The 27924-nt window shown below is 53.3% G+C and overlaps 1 protein-coding gene across 1 annotated transcript; it reads right to left on the bottom strand.

Annotated features, from left to right (window-relative positions):
- Positions 1-543: 543 nt before the first annotated feature.
- Positions 544-27864, bottom strand: PIP4K2B (phosphatidylinositol-5-phosphate 4-kinase type 2 beta). The gene is made up of 10 exons (XM_080826062.1): positions 27628-27864; positions 17185-17282; positions 14061-14157; positions 11572-11724; positions 10594-10740; positions 9581-9619; positions 8968-9081; positions 5688-5946; positions 5122-5225; positions 544-4598 (listed from the first exon to the last, which is right to left on the bottom strand). The coding sequence occupies exons 1-10, from the start codon at positions 27784-27786 to the stop codon at positions 4518-4520; spliced, it is 1251 nt and encodes a 416-aa protein (XP_080682188.1). The 5' UTR covers positions 27787-27864; the 3' UTR covers positions 544-4517.
- Positions 27865-27924: the final 60 nt, after the last annotated feature.

Consider the following 27924-nt stretch of genomic DNA (forward strand, 5'->3'; position numbering starts at 1 on the left):
AAAAAACAAAACAAAACAAAAAACCACCTGGAGGGCCTGTTAGAACCGTTTCTGATTCGGACCTGCAGAGGGACTGGGGAGTTTCTATTTCTGATTTGCAGCTGCTGCTGATACTGCAGGTCGAGGACCACACTGGGAGAACCCCTGGCTTTTAAGCTAAGAGTTTACCTGGAGAACAGAAGATACACAGAGGTGACCATGTAGCTACTTAGGGGAGAGCTGGGACAGGTGTCATAGGCATGTGGCTCCTCACCACTGCTGGTCTTACCCAGCTGGAGAAGTGAGGGGCAGGCGGTTTGTCTGCTGCTCGATGTGCGCAGAAAGGTCTTGATGGCAGACTGGCTCTGCTCTGGTGCCCATGCTCCTTGCTCACCAGGCCGATCTCAAAGTAGGCGGCCAACGTCCTAGCCTATATGCTTTCTCCAAACTCAAGTCACACACGGATTTTGTCCAAGCAACCTATGAAACTGGGACCCAAACCTTTTAACTCTGGAAAAAAAAAATGGAGGCTCATTTTTAAAGGACTCACCCATGACAGATGTGTACACAAAGCCTTTTGAGTTTTATTTGTTCCTTGGGCTGGAGAGTCATCTTAACATGCATGCATTTTAAAACAGTAACAGGGTCTCGAACTGTTCCGAGCAGACATTAGACAAGCACAAGGGGCTGAAAATTCCTATTTTAAAAAAATGGAGGTCGCAGTGAGAAACCGAAAAGTCACGTACATATGACAGGTGCTAGTGTATCCCACTCCCCTACGAGGTCAATCTAAGCTTCGTTCACACTTTTTGATGACAATAATCTGACCTGATGTTCGGGTGTGCCGAGCAGCTCCGGCCCCCCGCTAAAGGCTGCTGGTTCACAACTCACGAAACAGCTCTGTGCAGGGGAAGGGGCTCCTCTGGAAGTTTCCTCCCCTGCCTCCCAAGGATCTCAGCACGACCAGCTGGGGACAGCTGAGTCTCCTCTTCCCTGTGGAGGCGCTATTCCTCCATGGCACGTCTCTTGAGGGAAGGTGGGCCATGTCCCTGCCCCCTGCAGACAGCTGGTGGATTTGGGGGCAGTTGTTCCAATGGGTTTTCCCTATGATTCCTGTGCTCAGACTGGACCCACCCTCCCCACGTTTCTGCCAAAAGGAAGTGAGGTCCCTAGACTCAGGGGAGCCACAGCTCTAAGGCCAGAGCTGTAAGGGCTGTTGAAACACACGGTCCCTTCTGGCCCCTAACGCTTGAGTAGCTCAAATGCTAGGGAGTGCTTAAGTTTTTTCCCCTCCCAACCTGAATTAGTAAAAAGACAACAGGGGGTGGGGGGGCGGGATTGGCTGCTGAGAAAAGTCCCGGGTCTTTGGTCCACCTCCCCGGGGCAGGTCCTGGCAGACTGAAGAGGGGAACGTCATTAGGGTAGGAGTCTGTAGTCCCCAGCCCTGAGCACGACCAGGGGACCAGTTTGAGGCCTAAAGCACAGGCAAGAGAAAGGAAGAGGAGGAAGAGAGGGAGAGGGAAGGAAGAGCTGCCTGTGGTGGAAACTTAGGGGGTGTCACTGAGAACAGCCACAGGGGCGACTCGTGGCACCCGCCACAGACCAGTAACCCCTGAGCTAGATAAGGAGAGACGGAGCGCTGCTTCAGCTGCTCCTGGAACTGCTGGCTTCTGCCCGGGACCCCCAAAACGCAGGGCACAGGGAAGGAGCTTGCACTGGGGGACAAAGACTCAGTGGTTCATTAAAAGGAACAAGGGCCAGAGGCCTTCATCTAGTGGTCTAAGTGGAGTTTCCAGAGAACTCTTGCTTGGGCTGGGAGGCCTGGGAAATGGGTTTCTCAGCCGTAGGCTTCAGGACGGGAGAAGCTGTGAGCGGCTTGGTGGTTAAAGTGGGGAACGGAGAGAGGAATCGCACACGGGCTTCCCCATCCAGGCTCCACCCCGGCAGTCCTGTCCTATTCTCACACCCTTGTTCCTGGGAGACCCCAAACTATCCCAGGGTGCTGGGAGACTGCTGGAGCTTTTCTTCGGGGCTCCAGAGAGGAAGGCTGAGCCTAGTCCCTTGCCCTCGGATGCCTTCTACAGCCCACAGAGGGAACGGTGGGGCTCGGAGAAAGGAATGGGGGCAGACGAAAGCTTGGGGACCAATTCACTTTCTCCACATTCAGACCACAACCCAAATATACCTGCATCATTACAAAAAGAGAAAGAAAACTGGTATAAACCAAGGTAAACAGCTTTTGAACACTTGAATGCCAAAGGAATTAGAGGGCCAAACCCAAGGTTTTGAAGATAGCACAGAGAATGACCTTAAAAAACAAAAACAAAAACAAAAAACAAAAAAAAACCCACCTCAAATCCACCCAACCACAGCTCAGATTTTTGACCCAAACAACAATACTGTCAGAAAAACAAAAAGAGCATTTGAAACAGAATGCTACTCTCAAAATGTAAACAATATACCAGGAAAAAAAAAAAAAACCCACGAAAACACAAAAACTCAATGTTAAAGAAGTTAGATACCTGGTAACTCATCTTTAACTGAAGGATCATGTTACACTTTTCATACACATGATGGCAACATGATCAGCAGACCCAGCGCAGGAAGCCGTGGGGAGCCCAAGGCTGTGGCCGCGGCGGGGGGACAGCCCACCAGGCTCTGAAGACGCTGGGCCTCCCGAGGGGCAGATCCAAATTTTCATTCTTGATTAGGAGGTGGGGAAATCAAGTCCAGACATTATTCCTACATAATCTCTTCCTAAGTCTGACTGGTTTTCTCCATGAGCCACTTGGTTCCAAGTTCTTCCCCAAGTCACTTGGTGGTCTCGCCCCTTCCTGGGGCTGGGGCTGTCTGATCTGTCTGCCTCTTCCAGAATGGTTCCAGCAGTCCTAGTGGGCTCCAAGAACGTGGCCTCCCTTCCTCCCTGACCTGAAAGCTGTGGGTAGGGCCCGGACACGGCGCTGGTTCCTGCTCCAGGAGCTGAGCCCAGCCGGGTTTGGAGGGAGCCACAGGAAACCAATCCACCTGTTCCAAATGCTTCCACAGACTTGCTTCGCATGTGTGGGGTTATGTACAAGTTCTATCATATCTCAGCCTAAGTCCCCAGTTCCGACACAGGGCTGTTTCCTTCCTAGCCAGACCAGACTGCTCTGACGGCGTCACAGGAGGACAAGTGGCTCGGTCCTGAGTCCTGGGTCACTCAGCAGCTGGGCAGAGGCCCTGAAGGACGCTCAGGACGCCACTCCTGAGGAAGGCCGGGGGAGGCAAGTCTGCGAAGGAAAATGCCCCCAAAGCCCGGGGCAGGCGATCCCCAAATCAAGCCTCCAAACTGGATTTCGTGGGTCCCCTCCTCAAGTGACTCTGAAACAACCTCAGGCTTGGATGCCACCCTCCAAGGTGGTGGTGGGGTGCACCCCCTGCTGGCCACGACTGTCCAGGGGACAGACCCACAGGCACGGGGCCTCAGGTCGTCTACACCGCGGCCCTGGCGCTTGAAGAGGCTTCTCTGCAGGGAGGGGCCCAGGCAGGCAGAGATGTGGCCCAGCGAGAAGCTCAGCTATGAAGGAGGGTGCCCGGGGCCAAGGTCAGAGGGAAGTAAATGGATGGAGGACACGAGGTCTCATCTGACACCCAGTGGTGACTGGGGGTCCTGCTATCCGTAAAGATGCTTCCTAGTTCCTCTTGACCCAGCGGGAGGCAGGCTTTACAGACAGGACGTGGGAAGGCCAGGGGCCAGGGGCATGGGCGATGTTCACGGGGTTCTGTGAGAACCTGCCGTCCGATAGCCTGGCCGCAACCCCCACCCCCAACCATCCCACGAGGATGAACTCACACCCCTGGGAGATCTCTCCTCATCCAAGATGCCTGGTGCTAATCTGGAGCCCTCCTTCGGGAGGAAAGCATTTACATGGAGGAATCCGGTAACATTTCACTCGGATCCGAGGCAAAAAGGAGGAGGATGTTGTGCACAATACTCCATAACATTCAAAAGTTAATCCAGACAAGATCCAATGCAGCAGGGCTGAGGTGTCTGATCTTCTGTCCTCTGGCAACGGAGCATGTGGACCCTTGGCTGGGCCTGTGGGGCGCCCCTTTAACCAAAGAGAACCCAGAGCAGGGCAGGGATGGGGAGGGTGACGGGGTGATGACACACATCATTATAAACACCAAACCTGGAGCAATGAGATCGCAGAGACGGAACCCACAGAAACCCACAAAGTCCTCTCTAGCCCCAAGGTATTGTAAAAGGTTACAAGGGAACAAAAAGGAAACCCCTTTTTGACCTGGGTCAGAAGGGGGGAAAATCAAGGGTGAGAGGAAGGTGAGGTGCACTGCGGGAGCACGTGTCCACGCAGCACCTCCCCTCCCCACGCCCGCTGGTCTTTCTGTCCTGGGTGCCGGCTCCTCACCAAAGCCCTCCCCTCTGCTCCCCACCCTCCCCTCTGCTCCCCACCCTCCCATCCAGCCCAAATACGCCCTCTCCCTTTTCCGACCCTGACCCATCCGGCTCTCTGGCTCTGGCTGAAGGTAGAAGGTAACTACGTGAGGATGTTGGACATGAACTCGTTGAAGCGTTTGGAGTACTGCTCAGGGTTCACGGTCGAGATCTCGGCCCCCGCCTGTAACACAGAGAGGCTGACTCAGGTCTAGCTCCCCGCCCTAACTGAGAGGCTACTGGGAGGCTCCAGCACGGAGGGGCCTGGGGATTCAGGAGCCTCTGGCTTGGAGTGAGAACAACAATACAGCCCAGCCTGGCAGGCTGCCTGGAGGAGCGGGTCCGTCTCAGAGAGGCTGTGGCCTGACTCCTAATTCACAACTCCAAGGCTGCGTCCACTGAAGGAGCAGCAAGGTGGTAGGGAGGTGGTGGAGAGACTTGGGATCTCTGGGCAGGGTCTCTGTTTGGAGACAGGAGCTTCGAGTCCAAGGGGAAAAGGGTTCTTTGGGGAGCAGTGTGGGCACGTGAACAAAGCTGCTAGCTGCAGTGACACCCAGCAGCCCTGGGGAGAGGAGCCAGCATGCTCAGCCCCTGTGGCCTGTGGACCAGGGGGAAATGGACGGGGCGGACCAGCTGGCAGGGAGAGCGGCAGGGGTGCCCGGGGGTGTCCAGGAGGTGGGGGGCGTGGGGCAGCAGGGGGGACTCACCCCGTGCTTCACTGTCTTGGCGGCATGGGCAGCTTTCTTCTTCGCGTCATACGGCGTGAGGATATCGATGATGGCCATGAAATAGACCTCCTTCTTGGGGGCACCTGCAGGGGAGGGGGAGCAGGGCAGGAGGAGGAGGGGGTGGGGGAATAACAGAAAGAAGACGGCTTCGGAAGCCTGCACACCTGAGACCCAGACCCATCCCAAGCGTTCTGGACCTGAGGAGAGGAATGCTACTGTGGCCCTTCTCAGAGCCTTCAGAGCTCTTCTCTTGTTTGTGGACAGTTTTCTAAGGGTTTAGAACCATGAACCGGGGCCGAACCCAGCCTCAGACATCTAGGACAAGCAGAGAGGGGAAGGAAAAGCCTGACAGGGAAGGACCCCAGGGCCCCAGGAGCCAGAGTGACTGGCGGTGGCTCAGGAGGAGAGCCTGCGGGCAAGAGAAGGCCAAAGTCAGCAGTGAATGAGGCAGGGGTCCAGACACCCTGGGAGGCAGCTAATCAATGGGGCTGAGGGGATCGCACGGGGGCCAGGGCTAGGCAGGGCAGACTCGGGCTCCTACTTACTTTCATGGCTTTTCATGGCATAGACATCAACAGAGGGGTCGAACTCCCCGGGGCCGAAGAAGCGGGGGAAGCTGAGGAGGTTGCCCGGGCTGTCGGGAGGCGTGCCGTAGGAGCAGAGCAAGTTGCCCCCCAGCCCGTCGTTCTCGCACTCCTCGTCCTCTGCCCGCTCCTCCACCTCCATCTCCTCCTGCTCTGCCCGGTCCACGTCATGGATGCCCACCAGTAGGCTGTAGTCCATGATCTTCAGCTGGGCCAGGAACTAGGGAAGGTGCGGAAGGAGAGATGGGAGGAGAGGTTACACTGGGCATCCCTGGGGCTCCTGGAAAAGGGAGAAAAGGCACTCCCTTCAAGTCCATTCTCCAATTCTGAAACACAGGCGAGAACAAGCCATCAGAGTCTCTGCCTTGCGTGGGCTCGGTGTCCAGAGGGGCGGACAGCCACTCCCGAGGGCAAGGAGCTGTGGGAGCCCAGGGCAGCAGGGGGAGGGGTCTCCCTGGGGAGAGGAGGTGAGCCAGCCTGACGGATGGGGAGCGGTCCTGCAGGCAGGAGCTGCAGGAGGAAAGGCAGCAGGAAGGCCAAGGGAAGAGGGCCCACGGGGTCCGGGATTGAGGGAGGCTGCAGTGCACAGAGGCCCGTGGCCTTCAGGCCACAAATCACACCCACTGGGGGCCCGAGATCCAGTCTAGTAGCCTGGGGCCGGGATATATTTTTATGATGAAGTGGGAAATAGAACAGAAAATGTGAGAGGTCGTCACGTGAAGTAGGTGGACAGTGGTTCAGTTGTGTGTGTACTAGGCTGGGAAGTAACACATACTTCTCACTGAGGGACACAGGCACAGTCCGAAATGCCACTAACTCAGCCTCCTTTACCAGCCAGGATAAGAACAGGGAGAAAGACAAAAAGGAAAGGGAACAGCCCCGAGAAGAGCCAAGCAACACTCGAACCTCTTCCCGAAGGTCCAAAGCGGCTGTTGCGCAGGGTTCACACCTGTATGAGGGTCAATGAGAGGGACGGTGTCTCGTGATTCCCGGGCTAGGACTCTGTGACTTGAAGAACGAGAAAGCATGGGGCTGATCAGATGGAGCCGGCCAGCCAGAAATCCAGCTCAGCGAATACTGAGGCCGCGGTCACTGGTCAAATCCTCAGTGAAGCGGCCTGTAGCCGCCATGTGGCACGTGCTGGGCACTCTGCCATGATCACTGGGAAACTGTCAGACGGACAACGGTGACCAGCACAGCCCCACACACAGGCCCCTGGGGTTCTAAAAGCACAAGCAGCCCTGATGGGAGAAGATCTGCAGCCTCTCCTCTAGAGAGAAAGTTGGGGGGCACCATGCCAAGCACCTCCAGATGAGCCCTTCTCAAGGTCCAAGGAGAGGGGCCTGAGGTCCCAGAAAAGAGAGAGGCTATGACCCACACCCGCTCCTATCCACCTGAGCAGGAAGCAACAGGCAAGGAAAAACAAATGAAATGTGTAAACTGCCTTAACTTCCTCTCAGGAGAGTAGAGAGAAAGGGAGGACAGGGAGGAGAAAGACTCTGAACAAACTGAGAGGCAGCATAAAGGCATAGACAGAGCAGGCGGTGACGAAGGAAAAGCTTCCTAGGAAAGAAAGCCGTTCGCAAAACCCAGGCGCACAGCAGCAGCATTCACAGTGAATGGGTTCAAGTGCGATGGTTAAATTTTGGTGCGCATTTGGTCAGATATTATTCTGGGTGCATCTGCGAGGGTGTCTGTAGATGAGATTAACATGTGACTCAGCAAACTAAGTAAAGCAGATTGCTCTCCCCCGTGTGGGTGGGCCTCACCCAATCAGTTGAAGGCCTGCATGGAACGAAAAGGGTGACCTTCCCGTGAGTGAAATGGACTCCTCCCGCCTGAGTCCCTTGGAGCTGGAACATTAGTTTTCTCCTGCCTTCAGATACAGACTAAACATTGGCCCATCAGAGATCTTGAGCCCACTGGCCTCCAGACTGAAACCACACCGTCTGCTCTCCTGGGTCTCTCCAGCCCACCAACTGCAGCTCTGGGGGACTGTCAGCCTCCATAACTGTGGGGGCCAATTCCTTATACTAAACATGGGGCTGCCTGTCTAACTGTTTACCCATCCATCCACTGGCACCATCTACTGGTTCTGTTTCTTTGGAAAATCTTACTATTACACCAGCTACCCTTTGATGGATGAACGGGTACACATACAATGGAATATTATTCAGCCTTAAAGGGACGGCCTTCTGACAGGTGCTACAACATGCATGAACTTTGCAGACATTACGGTAAGTGCAAAAGCCTGACACAAAAGACAAGTACTGTGTGATTCCACTTACATATAAAGTACTAGAATAGTTCGGTTCACAGAAATGAAAAGTAGCATGGTGCTTGGCAGGGGCTTAGGGAGAAGGGGAAGTGGGGAATCAGTATGTAATGGGGACAGAGGTTCAGTCTGGGAAGACAAAAGTTTCTGGAGAGGGATGCCTGTGACAACTGCGCAACGCGGTGACTGTACTCCATGCCACTGAGCTATGTGTTACAAATGGTTAAGATGGTAAATTTTATGTTATGTGTATTTTACCCCAATAAGAATAAATAAGAAAACACTTCTAAAAGTTTGTAGGATTTGGTCTTAATGAACAGGCTCCCAACTTATGGAAACAGGAGACACTGAGTTATCAAGTGGTCAGGTAACACATCTGCTATCTAGCACCTGTCCTCCCCAGAAGAACTTCTTTGCCTTGAGTCCCGCTCCACCAGGAGGCCGCCAGGTGAGGGAAGAACCGGAGCCAGAGAAAGGCCTGGTTGGTGGCACTCACAGCTGGCTTCCCTTTGGTCTGATTGCCAACACCCCCACCCCCCAACAATGGGAACACCTTCAGAAAGGAAGTTTAGGGGTGTTTGAAAAAGGCATTGGAATAGAATAGTGAGAGATCAAGGGAAACGTTCCAACTTGAGCTACAAAGACTACTGTCAGGAACATGCTGCCCGTGATGGAACCCTCATTTGCACCCACACTGTTCAAATCACCAGCCTTCCTTTCCAGGAGTGTGGAAAGTAGTGAATTCAATTTTTCTTTTCTTTTTTTTAAAGATCTCATTTTTAAGTAATCTCTACACCCAACACAGGGCTCGAACTCACAACCCCAAGATCGAGAGTCACATGCTCTGCCGACTGAGCCAGCCAGGCGCCCCATGAATTCAATTTTTCTTAAGGTTAAAGAGGTTCCTGCTCTGGGGACAAGAGGGAGCCCTCCTCAACCAAGGTGAAAATGAGGGATAGTAAGTACCTCTACGTCCCGTTTCAGTTTTTCCAGGAAGTTCTTTTTACTTTCCTCTCCCACATGCAGCTTCTGCCCTTCATTGAGGAAGTCATTGTCTTTGAACGTTGGCAAGTCCTTGGCCTGGGAGAGCAACAGCAGTGTGAGGCCGGGCAGCCGAAGACACTCACCCCATGAGGTAACGGTACAAAAAGAGGAAGGGTCCTCAGAGCACAGAGGGGCAGCCTGTCCCATCAACGGGGTCAGCACAGGAGGCCGCAGTCCCAGGCCTCGGGCAGGCAGGGATGGCAACTAGGTGGCAAACGTCAGGCAGGGAGGACAGACCAAAGAAGGTCTTCCTGCTGAGCCTGGACTACCTTGGGGCCCAGGCAGCCACACCCCAAGTGAGGCTGGCCGATGAGACAGAAACCGCCAGGCCTGCAGGACTGTGGACACGCAGCAGGGCTGGAGTGCGAGGCCGAGGCCAAGGCCAGGCGGGTGCCCAGTGACACAGCCCCGACCGAGGGCGCGTGTGGGAACCAGGCTAGGGGCTGTGATGGAGGAAGGGCCAAGAAGACTGACAGAAGGTATTTCTGATTCCAAGCGACCCAGGCACACTTGATCAGTACAGGTCCCAGCATACCTTCTCTTTGTCGCTGGCTTCTCTGGCGACAGTGGAGCCCTGCAAGGACAAGAGCCGTCAGGAGAGGTCCAGCTGAGGCAAACTCTGCTGGGCGGAAAACATGCACCCGTCTTTGGGGAGAGGCAGCAGGTGAACTGAAGGAGGCTGGTTAGGATCCTAGAGGGGCCAGGAGGCAGCAGCTTGTTCACGTCCTCTGTCACAGACCGCTGACAGAGCTCTGATTGGGCCTGAGACTCGTGCTCAGCAAACAGCACTGTACCAAGACTCAGTCCCTGCCCTTGGGGACTTCCCTTTCAACAAGGTGAGACCGGCATTAACAAGTGGTTACATGACTAATCCATTAATCACGCTGGTGCTAGGTGGAACATGGGAGGAGGACATGCTGAGAGCAGGTGGCAGAGGGGTGGGTCTGGGCTGGGGAGGGGCAGCGATCCAGGCTGGCTTCCGGCAGGAAGTGACATCTGAGCTGAATAGGAAGAAATCAGGTGGCGGAAGGCGGAGACGGACTAAAGTACAGGGAGGGAAGAGGCCAGGTGGCCGTGAGAGGGGCTGGGGAGGCGCAGAGCACAGACCAGGCAAGAATGGAAAGGACAGCACTGCAGCTGCAGTGGGGAGAGAGACAGGGGTGTGAGGTGACAAGTGAGGAAGCCAGCTTCGAGAACAGTGGAGCACTGTGGCTCCCAGGCACAGGCGTGTTCCTTTCCGTGTCTAGAAATGTGCGTGTGCTGTCAGTCCACAGGGCCTGTCCCCCGGCGGCGGCCCTCGGAGAGCACATGCCCCCAACGGGAGCTGAAGAACAACGACAGTGACATAAATAAGGCACGTTAAATAACCTCTTGTCCCTGTCACCTGGACTTCCAACAGCCTCTGACCCAGAGGAACTGGGCACATCAACTCCAGGGTCACCTGCCTGTGCTGAAACCCCCGCTCCCAGGCTTTCCCGTCATGCGGAAGCCTGCGGGGTGGGGCAGGGGGGGCGGCGCGCCAAAGCGCGGGAGAGCAGAGCCTGTTACCTTGAGGTCGTACTTGCGGTGTACAGTGAGGCGGTGGCTGAACACGTTCCTGGTGACCACCATGTAGGTCTCCACGCCGTCCACGGTCAAGCGGTACATGCCCAGGAACTGTGGCAAGAGCGTGTTGCCATGACACTCCACTATGAACTAGAGCAAAGGGAGGAAGGACGGGCGGCTAAGGAACGATGGAAGGCGCTGGACGGCCGGGGCTCTGCCCAGGCGCAAACGCTCCTGGGGAGTCCAGCCTCTGGGCCAGTCGTTTTCAGAGGGGTCCTGTGAAGTCATGGGGGCTCCTCGGACTTAACGAGGCCACAGCCACCCCCGCCCCCAGCCGGCCCCGCTGAGTGAGAGGCTGGGCAGGCTCTGCGGAGCTTTCGGTCTCCTGTTCCTGGGCCGCCACTGAAACTTCCGTGTGAAACCAGATTCTACTGCCGGAGATAAACTGAGGCAGGCCTGTGAGCGGGCTGTAGGGGAAAGAGGAGCGGCTTCCCCTCTGCCAGGAGTTCTTAGCCATGCGGCACCCCAGAGGTTCCGCTGTAGCCCTGAAGACCAGAAGTCCCTTTCACCACCTCCTGGTGCCCCAGAGAGAAGGCAGCATTCCCGGAAGGCCCAGGCATCAGGCCCAGGGCGTGAGGAGAGCCGGCCTGGGAAAGGAAGCGACCCTGCCCAGCCCCCGGGGACTTCTTTTAGAAGAAATGCGGCAGGTGCTACGGGGAGCCACTTCCCCACTCTGACAAGAAACAGCTGTTCCACGGGATCTGAGTGAGTGGAGAACGTGCCTTCACTCTTGCTTTTTCCCTTTTTGCAAGCAGGCATTTCAGCTCCACACCCAGCCCCGGGGAAGGCCAAGTGCTTGATTCTCAGGAGGCAGGGACCACGGTGAGGGAGGGGCCCGATCCCTCCCCAGGAAGCCGCCCAGGCCCTCTGTCCTCGCCCTGCCACCCGTCCGCTCCCGCCCAGGCTCGGGACTCACCATACCTGGTGGTATTTCTTTAGGATGTTGTGCATCTCGGCCACGTCCTCACTTGACACGGTCTTGATGACAAAGCGTCGGTCGTAGGTGGTGAGGAAGCGCGTGCCACAGCGGCCCTGGCTGTCACTGTTGATGGGGGCGCTGCGCGTCACTGAGTTCTGAGGGACGGAGATGAAAGCGGGCTGGTCTTGGGAGAGGAATGAGGGCTCTGACCTTTACTTGGGCCAACCACGCTGAGACAGGCGGGCCCTGACCCTCCCCTGGTGTCATGGGAAGTTCACTTCTCTCCCACAGATCTTCCTGAAGGGTGACAAGAGTTGCTCCTGACCACCTGCTCCTGATCCCTGATCGGAGGGGCAGCGGGCTGGCTGCACCAACACTTCCTTTCCTTCTGACCCCTGAGAATGACCCTGTCCATGAGATCCCTGCCTCAGGGATCCCTGCCCTGCCCTGATACCCACAGGTAACCTGACCTTGCATGAGACATTTCACTTCTCCACTCCTGAATTTCCTGACCTGGAACACAAGGAGGCAGTCCAAGATGGTTTTCCCAGTTTCCTGGGGTGACAAAGACAAAGCTTAGGGACTAGCCAAGATGTCCAGCATAAAGCAGCAATGGACAGTAGTCTCTTTTTCCTGGACGTACCCCGGTCCTGGAAAACCCTTCCCACAGCAGGCAGGTGTTCCTCGCCTCTCTGCCCAGCCCCTCTCCCCTCACCTCACACTCCTGCTTGTCTGTGCAGAACTATGAGGCAGTTCTGGGGAGCTTTTCTGGCTCTGCCACTGCTCCTCCTCGAGGCCCCATTCCCACTGGGCTCAGAGAGCAATAGAAGCCTCTAGAGGGGGTGGAGGGGGAGGTGTGAGTCAACCAAAGGGATGTGTTCACCAAGCAGACGCCGGGAGAAGACCTTTGAAAGGCAAGGCAGAGAGGAAGCCCCAGCTGTCCCTGTTCCCAAGCAGACACATGTGGGGATCTGCTCGCAGAAAGGCCTCCTCTCTGAGCCCTTCCCTTGGCTCTTACCTAGGGTCCGACACTCTGCCCTCCCCCGGTGCCTCCTCAGGAGACCCTGGGGGAAGGAGGGAGCGCCACCCTCACAGGGAAGACTCAAGTCTGAAGTGGGGAGATGCTCCCTAAAAGGGCACCCCCAAAACAGAGTGTCCCCCATCCAGAAGGTCGAGTAGGCGCTACAGCGGAGGGCCTCACTCCCCCAGCCTGGTCCTCCTTCCAGGAAGCCAAGCAGGCCCCCAGCCTCGCTGGGAAGCATGCTGCCATCCCTGCCTCATTTCCAGGCAGCGGGCTCTGGCACTCCACGCGGTCAGAGTCCCCTCCCTGAACACCGCACGCCCAGCCTCTTTCAGTCGGGAGCACAGTCACTTGCCCACAAGGTTATTAGAGAAAAAAATGCAGACACGGAGAGGATGTGGTGAGAGCGCGGAGGGAAGGGAATGAGCCACAGCGGAAGACGGCTGAGCAGCCTCGGGTTGCAACAGTGGCAGGTTGTCAGAAAACCTCCAGCTCCAATCAGGTCATGGTTTAGCTCTGGGTTCGGTCCTAACAGAGGGGACTGGAGGCACCTCCAAGTACCTCTCAGGCACGGCCATTCTTGAGCTTTCCTGCCTCCACATCCCTGCGCCCTCCTCTTGGGGAGAGCATCTTTGCAGGCCTCCCTCCAGAGTGGACGGGAGAGGAGAGGGGTCTCACCCAGGTGTCTCCTGCTCCTCGGGACCTACTCTGAAAGGCTTGCTAGGACCTGGCCGGGAGGGGTTACGGTACTGCAGATTTAGATACCCGTTTTAGACCGCACTAGGCCGTACGCTCCCTCCACCGCCCCCCCCCCACCCCCGACCACCGAAGGTCAGCCAAACTTCTCACTGCTAGCAAGGTGAAGTGGAAAATTCTCCCACCGTCACCAGCAGGCTGTCTGCCAAGGGAAGAAGGTCCGCAGAAGGTGCTAGGTGGGGCAGTGACAGAAACCACAGCCTAGGAGTCAGACAGTAATGTCCCCAAGACCAGGTGGGAGGAGCGCTCCAAGCAGGCCAAAGGCCGCATCATCAGCCCTGAGAGGGGGCAGTCGCCGGCCACACGGGCCCCAGCGGAGGCAGCATGCACATCTGCCAAGGTCACACTCCCCTCCAAGTCTTCCTTTTCTACTGTCTTATCTGCTTTAAGAGGCCTCATCATCTACTGGCAACAATTCTCTCTTTTAAGAAGGAGAAGGGTTCCTGGGCCTAGACGGGGAATGTCAGACTGAGATGAGGCAGCTTCCACAGCCCATCCCCCTCCCTCTGCTCTCCCTCCTAGGGGGAGGAGACAGAGCACTTCTGGGCCCCAACCCCTCCAGGAGCCCGCTGGTACCGGGGAGAGACCCCCAGGCTGGAGCGGGACAGGACAGGAAGACAGAGCACGAGAACGGGAGACTTTTCTCTCCTTATCCTGTGGCCTCCAGACCCCACTCCACTCCCTGACCCCTCCGACCACAAAGACACCCCGTACCTGGTAATCCTGATCATCAATCCCAAACCTCTCCCGGAGATTCCGGAACACCATGGGGCAGTACTCCTTGAACTTAAAGCGGCTGGGGAGGTTCTCCCTAGGACAGAGTGGAGAAATGTCTTTGTGAGTCCCTCCTCGTCCGCCTGATTCTTCATCCAAACTTCTCTGGGTTTGGGCCACAGGTCACCGGGATCGGAACAGTCTGCGGTGCTCAGAATGTAGGTTTCTGGGCCCCAGAAATTCTGGAGAGGAATCTGGAAATCGGTACTTTTACCAAACATTCCTGGTGATGCTGAGTGTGTTAAGAGTTTTAAATTTTTACATCCCTGTGTTCATTTTGTAAAAATGAGTTGAGCTGTATCCTTAGGATTTGTGTACTTTTTCTGAGTGTACATTCTCTTCTGACAAAATTTACAGGAAAGGGGAAAAACCTCATCTGCTGAGAAGTGAGACGGAGCGCGGGCCCCACTGCCCAAGGGCCGAGCTTACACACGGGAGTGGCTGCGTGTGCACAGCTGCTGTGAGGCAGCCGGCAGTCTGACGGCTAAAAGGAGCGCCTTTTCTCAACCAATTTTCTCCTCTGAGGAAGATTCTACCAACATGGCCTGAAGATGGTTACACCCACGAAGCCCCAGGCTTCCCTCCGGATGGAGGACGAGAGAGCTTTGGATTGAAGAGGTCCTCAGTTAGCTGACTGGGATCCCAGCTTTTCCAGAAGCCTTGTCTGTGGGCTGCCGGCACCAACTGCCACCCTTCCCGCTCCTTAGTCAATAAGCCACAGACTCCCAGGAGGGGAGAGGATAGCCCTGAAGGGTGGCCTCCTCCAAATCCTCCGTCTTTACAACAGTCCCCTTGCTCGGGGACACCCTCCAGGGACTACACTCCAGGATGACACACTTGGAGGAAATAAACAGCCGTGGCTTCTCCTGAAGCCAGGGGCCTCCTCTGCCTCCCCTTGGCATGGGCACTGTGGTCTAATAATTAGCACATCAACAGCCATTGGGAGGACAAAAGAAATAAGGAAAGATGGAGAAGAGACCGGATGCTCTGCTTTAGGCCAGGTTGTCAAGGTGGAGCCTCACCAGAAGCCGTGGACCCTGGAACAGGCGGTGGTGCAATGTCCCCTTCCAGGGCCCTGAGCCCCGGGACAGAGCCCCCTCCTTTCCTGCCTCAGGCCCAAGGGCTGCCTCTCCTTCCTTGGGGGGTGCGATACTGTGATGTGTTTGGTCTCTATTCCTGTCTGAGGCACAGAGCAACTAAAACCGAATTTCTGAAGTCATAGTAGTAATAAACATGTCTTTTTAAATTCCTAACAAGCCCCTTTTAACCACATCTGAGTTTACGTGAATAAGGTGACTTTTGGCAGAGGGGAGGGGCGCTTGGGTGGCTCGGTCAGTTAAGCATCCGCCTCTTTTTTTTTTTTTTTAAGAGTTTATTTATTTATTTGACAGACAGATCACAAGTAGGCAGAGAGGCAGGCAGAGAGAGAGAGGGGAGGAAGCAAGCTCCCTGCTGAGCAGAGAGCCTGATGTGGGGCTCGATCCCAGGACCCTGAGATCATGACCTGAGCCGAAGGCAGAGGCTTTAACCCACTGAGCCACCCAGGCGCCCCAAGCATCCGCCTCTTGATCGATCTCAGCTCAGGTCTTGATCTCAGGGTCATGAGTTCAAACCCTGTGTTGGGCTCCACAATGGGTGTGGAACCTACTTTTTTAAAAAAGGTGACTTTTGGGAAGCCTCAAAGGTTCGGTGCTGGTTGGAACATTCAGTCCTACTCCCCTGACTTGCAAGGGTGGGGAGAGGGGCTGGAGGGTGAACCCATCACCAATTGCCAATGACGCATCAATCACACCTTCCCAACGAAGGCAGGGTTCTGGGAGCTTGCGGGCTGCCGAACAGGTGCAAGCGTGGGGATAGGGGTACACCCAGAGAGGGCATTCCTGAGCTGTAGCCTTTATAATAAACCAGTAAGCGAGTAAATAAACTGTTTTTCCAAGTTCTGTGAGCCACTGTAGCAAACTAACCAAACCCAAGGGGGAAGGTTGAGGGAATGTGGGACCCCACTGCAGGCTGGTCACTGACCCAGGTGATGACCTCAACCTCTGATTGGCATCTGAAGGCGTGGAGGAGGGGGAGCCTTGTGGGGCTGAGCCTGTGGGGCCCGATGCTGAGTCCAGCCACAGTATCGGCTCCCTGCCCAGGACACCCCGCCGTCCCACACAACTACTCCACGTGTGGAAAATCCAGGGAAGTGCAATATGGTAGCGAGAGGCGTGAGAGCAGAGCACAAACCCAGGAGTTTTTCTTCTACACGGGTGGCTGGCTGCTTAGCTCTGAGGACAGAGGGCTTCTAGAATACGATGTTATTATTACATACCATGGCAGGGAGAGGCCACTAAGGGGTGTTTTCAAACGAAGCTTCCCCTTCAGACTAACAGTCTGGAAGTGGTGGGGTGACAGAGCCCAGCTGAAGGGGTGCCGGGGACTATGAGGCCAGGGAAGGTGGCGCCGGGATGCGAGCGCAGAAAGGAGGGTGTACGCAGCAAGTGCCCCCCGGGGTGGCCTGTGGTGGGCTGCCAGAGCAAGGCCTCCCGAGGCCTTAGGGCAGGCCCCACCTGCTCCAGGCAAAACGGCTGCTCCAGACCACAGACTGTCTCCCTCCAGACACCAGTGTTAGTCCCAGAAGCCACAGTGAACAAAAGTGGGAAAAATTACTTTGGAAGGCGCCCCTGGGCACCATGCTCAGCCTGTGACCCCGGCCAGGAACATGTCTAGCAGCTTCTTGCTGCAGACAAAGATCAAGATAGGGCCACCGCTGTCAGCCTCCCACTAGACACCAGCTCGCTGCTCCCTAACCTGGCCCCAGATGAATCACCCTGGGTCGGGCCACATGCCCAGAGGGACCCTGGAGGCGGGCAGATAAAGAATGACAGAATGACACAAAGGGAAGAGGCACATAATGAATGGATCTTCCCAGCCAGTGTGTCTGCGGGGAGAGCCAGGTGTCGCTGTCACACCCTGCCAGGTGCCAGCTTGGCACGGCCATGTGTGGGTTCTCAGAAGCTCTCCGCCTTGAGGGAAAGGGCTGTCCACAGAACCTGAGCCCACTCAGGAGGCCACTTACTTATTGAAGAGATGATTGTCCACCTTGATCTTGCTGTATGCTTTGAAGTCATCTGGCATTAGCATGACAGGCACAGGGACATTGCTCAGCTCATTGATCTGTGAAGCAAGGGGAAAGGGAGAGCTTCTCAGCCGGGAGGCCACCTGCCTCAGAGACACGAGATGCTACAACGCGAACGCCACCATCTCACCAAAAGTATGTCCGTGGATTCCCTCCTTGTCTTTATTTCTGCTCTTCTCTTCAGAGAAGTTTCCAACCTCATCTCCACCTATTGAGATTCTCCCCACCTGATAAACTCCGGCTCAAAAGGCACCTACTCCATGAAGCTTTCCATGATTGTCTAGACCATAAATGTTCTGACCCTGGGATTCCTCAGGTAGTGTTTGTCTCCATCCTTTGACCATCGCACAGCCTCCCTCACATTGTGGTATTAATGCTTATCAACCTCACAAGCTTGCTAGACTCTAAGTGAGGCCAAGATCGTATTACTTACTGATCCTTGTAAGCCAAGGTCATCTAACGGATCTCTGGAGGCTCCATGATGCTTGGCCCCATGGCCTGCATATGGCAAGTATTATATAAATATTTGCCAAACGTAACAGTAAGTGGATCAATGAATAAACACAACCTATGTGGGTACTGAGGCCTTTAACATTTTCCTACCAATTGTGGGTCACTCAAGATGTTGGGCTGGCGTAGGAAAAAAAGCTGGATGAGTTTGTGTGGGTGTATAACTCATCTCCAAAGTAAGGGATTCAATTTAAAGTGAGAAGAAGAGGTAGGCATCTGGCCATGGGCTCACTCTTCCCCTCCTGATTAAAACAGGGCCAGCTCCTCAAGCCATGTCCCGCCTTAGGCTGAACTGCACAAGATGGGGTAGGGTGCCTTGCCCCACCACAAACAAACCTTCCCATTGGCTTTCATCCCCCTTCAGGGAGCTGGAGGCTGGCAGGGAGCTGGCTTCCCATTGGCACAGAGCTGAGAGCATGTCTCCTGCCCTTCCCCGTCCCCAGCTTAGCCAATTAGTGGTCTAATTAGCCGCAGATGTCCTCTCCCTTCACAGCGGAGTATTTGACATTTGACCCTCAACCCAGCGGCCACTAATGCATTCAGGATTTACAGAGGAAACCCTAGGTCTGCCTTAATGGATGGGGGGGAGGGGACGCACAGCCTTATGTCTCCCGGAGACTTTCCTTGCAAATCCTATTATCTCAATGAGGCCCATGTGGCAGGGAGGGAATAACCGAGACTCATAGGAGCATAAATGGGGGGAAACAGCATTTAATTTGCTGCCCCTTTCATGCTCCAAACATTTTTTTTTTTTTTTTAATGTAGAAATGTCAGAAGATGCAAGAAGTTGGGAGTTAATGCAGGATATGGGCTGGGGAACCACACTTTCCTAGAACTGGTGAAAAACCTAACTTGCTCCCGTGGGAATGAAGGCAGGCACAGGCGTGTAGATGTCTGGGGAGGGGGGCGGCAGGGTATCAGCAGAAGCTGCCAGAGGGGCAGGGAGTCAATAAACTGCTGGCAAAAACTGATGGGCACAGACACCAAAGTATATCCTGTATATGAATTCCTCGAAGAGGGATCTCCAGTGAGAGCAATCCAGTAAGAAGCTGCCTAGGTTGGCTGGGGGCAGCTGACTGTAAAGGGACACGAGAGGTACGATTCTGGGGTGACAGAAGTGTTCTATGTATTGTTTGGGGTGATCATTACATGATCAAATACACGATTGTTGAAACTCATCCAACTGGACACTGAAAATCCCCAGCACCCAGGTCTGTGGCAACCACCATGCTTGCTTACTGGCCACATGACAAAAACCACACCATCTCCCGTTCCAGGGGGGGTGCTTACAGGGGAACCCGACTGTGAAGTGCGTGCCTGTGGAGGAAACCATTCCACTTCCTGGTTTTCCTGCCAACAGAAACAATTCACGGGAGCTGTCCTGCTTCCTTTTTCCTGGCATATCTTGCTTGGCTCAGACAGCTGAAGAAGTTAAGAGGTTCACGGCTCTTGTGTCATCATCCCACTTTGCCAGTTCACACCTCCACATTAAAAAGAACACACCACACTGGCTCGAAGTGCATGGTTTTATACCAGAACGTTCCAGGACGTACTACTCATTGATTCTGCACGAGTCTACAATCCAGATTTGGTGCCAAGGCCAAAGGCATCACATGCTGGGATGACCAGGAAAGACCGAAGCTCTTGCCTGACAGGGTCCACTATGCTGGGCCAGGGTGAATTTTTCTAACGGCACCTATTCAAGAATGCCCCATTCGTTAATTCGCTGTAACTTCTGGTTCAGCCTACTTCGAACGGTTATAAGTTGGCAGGTTTTTAGATCTCCCATCATCTCTCTTCTTGACTACACAGCCCAACAGCAGGAAATTTCTGAGAGAATTTTTGGTGAACAATCCATATATATGAACTATGTGGCCTCGCCCCTCATTTCTACAGGGCCCCATGCAGATGATTCACTCTAGGGATTAGCTGTACTATTTTTTTTTAGTTGTGCTAAATTTTATAGCTCCAAAGAGTTTTATTCAATTTTAATTGAACAAGCACTTACTGAGATACCTACCACAGGCTTTAGTTCATGTTAGGGAGGAGGGGGCGCACAGGGGGCAGTGCACACAAGAGGAATAGGAGGCTTATCCTCTTATCGGGGAGATGAGACAAACCCATGACATAGAGAAACTCAAAGTCAAGTGGTAAATACGTAGTGCGAACACAGGGACAGACACATCCAGAACAGCAGAGGCTCAGAGGGTGAGGTTAACACAGTCACACAGACTCCTGGCCCTCACACGTCAGGCTAGAAACAGGGCACCTCATGCCTCTCCTGGTATTGCCAAGAGCACTTGACACTGGACGAATCTGCAACAAGATCATGTTACATCCCCACTTAAGGCCGCCCGTGGCTCAAGTCATCAACCTTGGGGTAAAGTTTTACCTCCTAAGCCTGGCATGGAAGGCCCCTCCTGACCTGGCTCAGGCACCGCCGAACTCTATTCAGTTTACTTCTACTCAGGGTAGTGAGGGCCTTACTCTACACATGCCGGGACGGTGCCAGGGCTGGGGATCCAGACACGAGAAGACATGGGCTCTGTCCAGCTGGGAAAACGGCAAAAAATACAGTGCAACGAGTGCTATGGAGTCAGAGTACAGGGAGGGGGAGAAACAGATGAAGAAATTGGTGCTGCCGGGGGGTGGGAGTCAGAGAGCCGCTTGCTAGAGGAAGCTGAAGAGGAATAAATACACGTGAGAAAGGCCTAGGATGGTAGTTCTCAAAAAAAAAAAAAAAAAAAAAAAAAAAAAAGACAGGAAGGGAATCCCAGGCAGTGGGAACAGTCAGAACCAAGCCTCACAGCTGTAAAAGTATACTGCCCAGCTTAAGTACAGTGCATGGGGGCAGTCTGGGGGGTGGCAGGGCAGGACAGAAGTGCTAGGGGATGGACGGAGAGGACACAGGAAGAGAGGTGAATGGCCTAGTCTACTACCAATACTAATAAATAACAGCTGCTTCTTTTTATTGAATACCTAGAAGTGGCTGGGGCTTCACATTATTATATATACCACAGAGAACACATATTCTGTGCTATTATTTCTAATACTTAATTGCCACACAAACTGTTATTAATCTGATTTTGCAAAAGAAGTTTAGGATACCTTGCTCAAGGTCACAAAGACAGGATGTGCTGAGTCAGGGTTCGCTCCCAGGTCTGTCTGGTGCCCACAGCTTGGCTCTGCGTACTCTGCTGTGTGAGCCTTCTTCTGGATAGCTACCTTGACTAAGGAAGTGTTCCCCCTTCCTTGCCTCTCTCCTAATAATCTGCAAGGAAAGTGGTTTTGCTCATTTTATAGAACAGGAAAATGAAGTTCCAAAGCTACAAGAAGGGGCAGAGCCTGGATGTGAACTTAGATCTGTCCACTATAAAAATCTAGACTTGACTGCACAAGAAATGGGAAGTGCTCTCAGGTTCAAATCTGGGACCTCACATGATCAAACGGATGCTATAGAAAGGCATCCTGGAATCAAAATCAAGCAAGGATTGGACAAGGCAAAAGAAGAAGCGTTAAGACCATTTATGCGGCCATTATAATAGCTAAGGTGACAGACTGCGGCAGCAGGGACAGAAGAAAGGATAAAGCTAAGAGAATCCTTCAAGATCTGGCTAAACAACACTTCCTCTGTCACGGCGACCCTGTCTTCCTCTGTGCATCTTTATATCCCAAATAGCACATTCACTGGGGTAATGGTCTGCTCACATATTTCACTTTGCACGAGGCTGTGAGCCTCTAGAAAGAAGAAACGATCTTATCCATGCTTACGCCCCTAGCACAATGACTGGCACATAGTAGGTGCATAATAAATGTTGGCTAGAGGGACAGATGGCTAGAAAAATGGGACTGAAGTATGGCTAACACCAGGATAACGAGAAAAGAGACAGCAAAGCTGTTGTGACCATGCCAAAGACTCATGCTCTGAAGGGTGAGAACGAAGGTTAAAGTTGGCTGTGGAGGCTAAGACCTGACTTTTTTTTTTTTTTTTTTTTAAGATTTTACTTATTTATTTGACAGAGAGAGGGACCTCGAGAGCAGGAACACAAGCAGGGGGAGAGAAAGAGGGAGAAGCAGGCTCTCCACTGAGCAGGGAGCCCAACGTGGGGCTCAATCCCAGGACCCTGGGATCATGACCTGAGCCGAAAGCAGGCACTTAGCCGACTGAGCCAACACAGGCGCCCTAGAAAGAGTCTGAAACAGCAGGGAGAGAGAAGAAACTTTATTTGGTAGACAAAGGGGAGTAACTAAGAGTTTCGAAGCATGAAAGTTCATGACTAAAGCTCCAGGAAGCTTTAGTTCCAGGAAGACGTGCCTGTCCTCTATTATCTAGCACAATCCTGGGCCAACCCCTCTCCCCTTCAGCACAAGTGCTCTTGTGGAATGCATATTCATCCAAGGATCACGTTAAATACAACATATTCGGATGGGAAATCTGTTCCGTTTCTCATCACGTAAATGGTCTTTGGATTATCCACATGATTAACTCCAGGAGCCATCAGCATAAATAATGAGGCTGACCAAGCTGAGTGAGAAATTTAGGAGCCCAGAATTCACTCTATGCTGATCCTACTGGAGATGAAAATTCTGTCACTAGTTCTGGTCTGCTGAACTTCTGATTCCAGAAACCTCTACTTCCGTGTATGACCTTCATAGGCACCCAGGAGGCGTGGGCCAGGCATGCAGGTTCCCTGACTTGTCCTACAGTTCTGTGGGCAGCTCAGCAGCAGGCCGGCTAGCACTGACAGTCCGGTGTTACCTGCCCCCATCAGGAAACACGATGTCTTGATATCCCCAAGACCAAAGAAGTCCAAGTAAGACCTCAAACTAGAGAGGAAAAGGGCAAGAACAGAGCCACAGGTGCCAACAAATTCAGTCCTGCGTGTATTCCTCCTTTTTCACACCATGGTTTTTCTTCTCTTCCTGTTCTCCATGAGATGGAAAGGCCTGGCGAAGGGCGGCCCACTAGAGCAGGAATATTTACTAAAGATTTTTAAAGTCGCAGAGCAAGAGAAAAAGGCAGGTAAAAGAGGTTCTGGGTCTGCACTATGCAAAGAAAATGCATGGACAGCATGGGGTGGAATGTGGGAGAGAAGTGAGCAGACTTAAGAATGAATCTGTTCCTTACACCATACACAAAAATTAGTTCAAAATGGACTACAGACCTGATTGTAAGCACTAAAACTGTGAGTTTGGGACGCCTGGGTGGCTCAGCTGGTTAAATGTCTGCCTTTGGCTCAGGTCATGATTTCAGGGTCCTGGGACAGAGCCCCGCATCAGGTTCCCCATACCCCAGGCTCGCTCTCTCCATAAATCAATAAAATCTTAAAAACAAAACAAAACAAAAAAACCAAAACAAAACAAAAAAAACTAGGGCACCTGGGTGGCTCAGTTGGTTAAGCGTCTGACAGCTCAGGTCATGATCCTGGAGTCCTGGGATTGAGTCCCACATTGGGTTCCCTGCTCAGAGGGGAGTCTGCTTTTCCCTCTGACCTTCTCCCCTCTCCTGATCGCTCTCTCATTCTCTTTCAAATAAACAAATAAAATCTTTTTTTTTTTTAAGATTTTATTTATTCATTTATTTGACAGACAGAGATCACAAGTAGGTAGAGAGGCAGGCAGAGAGAGAGGAGGAAGCAGGCTCCCTGCCGAGCAGAGAGCCCGACGTGGGGCTCGATCCCAGGACCCCGGGATCACGACCTGCGCCGAAGGCAGAGGCTTTAACCCACTGAGCCACACAGGCGCCCCAAATAAAATCTTTAAAAAACAAAAACTACGAGAGTTTTTCTTAGAAGAAAATACAGGAGTAAATTTTTATGACCTTGCGTGAGGCAAAGTCTTCTTAGATACGACACCAAAAAAGCAAGCAAAGAAAATACACAAATGGGACTTTGTCAAAATTAAAAGCTGAGCTTCAAAAGATACCGTCAAGAAAATGTAAAAGATAATCCAAAAAATGGGAGAAAATACTTACAAATCATATCTGATAAGGGACTTGTACCTAAAATACACAAAGAACTCATAAATCAAGGGGTGCCTGGGTGGCTCAGTCAGTTAAGCATCTGTCTTCAGCTCAGGTCATGATTTCAGGGTCCAGGGATCAAGCCCCGCATCACACTCCCAGCTTCCCTGCTCAGTGGGGAGTCTGCTTCTCCACCTCCTTCTCCCTCTGCCCTTCACCCTGCCCCCTCCACCCGTGCTCAAGCTCTCTCTCTCTAAAAAAGAACTCTTATAACTCAATAATGAAGAGTCAACCCAATTAGAAATGGGCAAAAAATGTTTTTAAGAAATTGGACAAAGATCTTGACAGACATTTCTATGACGAAAATATATAAATGACCGGAGCGCCTGGGTGGCTCAGTCAGTTGAGCAACAGCCTTTGGCTCAGGTCATGATCCTGGGGTCCTGGGACTGAGCCCCATGTGTGGCTCTCTGCTCCACAGGAAGCCTGCTTCTCCTACCTCTGTCCTACCCCCTGCTTGTACTCTCGCTCTCAATCAAATAAATAAATAAAATACTTTTTAAAAAAAGAAAATATATAAGTGGCCAATAAGCACATGAGAAGGTACTCAAAACCATTTGTTACCAAGGAAACACAAATCATAACCACAATGAGGTAACACTTCGCACCCACCAGGGAGGCTATGACAAAGACAGACAATTCCAAGTGTTGGCAAGGATGTGGAGAAAATGGAACCTGGTGTTTATCCTGGTGTTAGCCATACTTCAGTCCCATTTTCTAGCCATCTGTCCCTCCAGCCAACATTCACTGTGCACCTACTTTATGGCAGTCATTGTGCTAGGGGCATAAGCATGGAACCAGCACCCTGCTGCAGGTGGAAATGTACAATAGTGTAGTTACTTTGAAGAACAGTCTAGCAGGTTCCTATTGGTTAAATACAGTTACTGCCAACTGCTCCTAATCCTTGTGATCACCTGAGCAAAGGTTCACGCATACCTGGTTCCTAACCCCCGCCAACTGGTCATCAAGCCAAGTCTGCCTCCTCTGGTCTCCACACCCCTCTCGGAGGCATTCTCTTCTCTAAGTCCAGAGCCCCTAAACTGTATTTCATCCACTAAAACACTAGTGTTCTCTCTTTACTAGTTCTCCCCTGACAGATCTAAAGTCGTCGTCGTCTTCTTCTTCTTCCTCTTTTTTAGTTTTATTTAAGTAAGCTCTACACCCAACGTGGGGCTCAAACTCACCACCCAGAGACCAAGAGCCGCGTGCTACTCTGACTGAGCCAGCCAGGCGCCCCGATCCAAAGTCTTCTGACTTTTCCCCCTGTTTTGTGCAGTCTCCCTCCACAAAGTCCACCAGCTGCACCTCTTGGCCACAAGAGGAGCTCCTGGGACGACACTGGTCAGTCAACCATGTCAGGAGAGTCACTGACTTCTGCCCTCCATAAAGACATATCCATCTGCCATCAGCCATAGACTATCATGCCCTAAATACCTAAAGGGGTGAGAAACTAAAGATCAAAGAAATGTGCTATCTGAAGCCTCAAACTGCAAAAAATGGCAAAAGTGGGCTTCTGAAGGAAGGCAACCTCCCAGGAAGGCTGGCAATACACCAAGAACTATGTAGTCCTGAGCCCCTTGAGAACTGCAAGATTTTATACCACTTTTCTTCCAGGGACATGCCTCCATTTCCCAAATGGGGGACCCTAAAGTACCAGACCTTACACCTAGCCCCGATGAAGCACTAACACTTGGGGCCAAATGAGCTGTGTCCAGGGAGCGGTGCCTGTGCCTGTCCCCCGAGGCGCTCACACATCATGCCCAAAACCGTGGGTCTTGCTTAACGTTAACACCTCTTCGGCTAGCCCTCAAACTTTTCTTCAAGTTAACAAAGAGAGAGGGTGACAGCCTAGCCCAAGAAAGACTCCCAGATGCCTATCCACCTACCATGCAGAGGCCCCTATCTGGGCAGGTTCACCGCCTACCTATCAGAACACCCACCATCACACACACTCCCAGGAGCCCGCAAGCACAGGCACACACACCCGAGCGTACATAACAAGACCATCATCCCCACTATCATGGCTGAGAAACGGACTAGGGACCAGGAGGACAGAAAGCGACACCTGCCATTCAAGCACCACCACTGAATCACACAGCCCGAGGTCCCAGACTGTGAGCCTCCTCTTCTGCTGTGGGCATGGGGGAGCTAATCCTCCAGCTGGGGCCACCATTTCTCCGTGTATAGAATCAGGGACCCGAGGTAGTTAGTGGCAATATTCCAAGGCAGGAGCTGTAAGATTCTCCACCAGTTCTCTATATAGACAGGATGCTTTCTAGTGAGAAGAAAGCTGCAGGACAAAATCAAGGATTGACTTCCAGGCAGGGATAGAAGGTCCACATTTTGATGACCCAGTTTCCCTCGAAATGTCGTCAGATGACCCCTGAGCCGGCAGCAAGCAGGAGAAACAAAGTCTACTGGACTACTGCCCCAAAGCCGCTTCCAGGGGTCTGGGCACTAAACCCACACTACTCCCTTACCCTGGCCAGGACTCTCACCCAAGGGAGGTTCCTGAAAACAGTAATCTGTCCAAGACCAAAACACCAACAAAGACCTCACCATACATGTGCACTTTTCCGTATTAGATTGAAGCTCTTAACACTCTGGCTCAGACTAAGGTTCATGGATCTCCAGCCAACCCTCTCCAGAGGTTTGCTCCTCTACAAAGAAAAACAAGAAATCTTGCCGGCCCCAGGCCCATCTGTTATCATTTGATCTTGTGGGCTATTTCAAATGCTCTGAAAAGTCAGGGTGCCTGAAGAACTGAAATTCACAGGAAACCCAAGCCAATAGTTTCTTCTTCCTCATTCCAAACTTGTAGTTGGTGAAGTTGGGTGTTTCAGGTCCTTTTACTTCCTCTCATCATTCCTGGTGTAGGGACTCACAGTGCAAATGGCCAGAAGGCAGGAACAAGTGGTTGGAAAAGAAAAAAGAAAGACCCTAAACAAACAGGGTAAAAAGTCCTCCAGCTTAAGCACCAAAGCTGGTCTCTAAATTCCTGATAGGACAATCTCAAAGCACCCCAAGGGTCCAGGGGACCACCCTCTTATCCTAACCTCCGACCATTATCACACCTTTCACGACCTTACAACAGAAAGCTCAATACAAGAGAAGTCAGCGTCTTTGACGTGAACACCATAGAAGAATGTAGGAAGGCACATTATTTCTACTATGAATAGTCTTCCTTATAATCAGGCCTCACCTTCTCTCAAATGGTTACATTCTCTCTTCTCCCTAACCCAGGAAGACCCTGGTAAAGTGTCTGTGGTTCAAGGAAGCCTGTGCTTCTCCAGTTGATACATCTTGTTCATGAAGAAAAAAAGGAAACCCAGGGAGGATTTCCATAGTCAGGGGTGAGGAGGTCTGGAGGATGGGAAACTTTAAGCAGTCGCACCAACCAAATAACCAGAAATAGAGGAATATTCAGGCAGGCCAAGCCACTTGCCCTGTCAACTGGACAGGGAGCTGGCAACTGGTTAAAGGAACAAGGGGGGAAACACATGCAACAAACAGGGAGAGGGGATGAAAGCGATTCTGCCGCACCCAGGCCTTCCCCCTGCGCTCCAGGGACTGCCCGAAGCTAGCAAGCCCGACGCAGGAAGCCAGAGGGGCTGGAGGGGAGGGAGGGGGCGTCGGCATACCACCGTCGGAGACACCAGGCCTCGCGTGGCGCGCGGGGAGTGCACACCCGGCCGGGACGGCGAGCAAGGGTAGGGTGGGCGTGCAAGTGGCTTGGCGAGGGGCTGCGGGCGTCCTCAGCAGGACCCGCGGGGTCAGGGCCGGGCCTGCGGGGGGGGCGTGGGAGCGCGCCGGGCCGTGCTCGGAGGGGCGCGCGCGGGGGAGCTGGTTACCGTGTGGTTCACCCCCCACATCAGGACGCTGAGGATCGGCTCGCTGGCCCGGAATAGCTTCACTTTCTGGCACACGAAATGCTTCTTCTTGGTCTTGGTCTTGCTGGCGCTGAGTGGCGCCACCGCCACCGCCGTGGTGCTGGTGCAGTTGGACGACATGCCCGGGGCGGCGGCGGCGAAAGGGGGGGCCGGCCGAGACGGCGCACAAGCCAGCGGCCCCAGGCCTCCCCGGGACCGATCCCCACCCCCGCTCCCTCACCGCGCCATGGTCGCGCCCGTCCCGTTACCTCCCCACCC

Source organism: Martes martes, assembly GCF_963455335.1.
Source record: "Martes martes genome assembly, chromosome: 16".
In the NCBI taxonomy this organism is placed as follows: Eukaryota; Metazoa; Chordata; class Mammalia; order Carnivora; family Mustelidae; genus Martes; species Martes martes.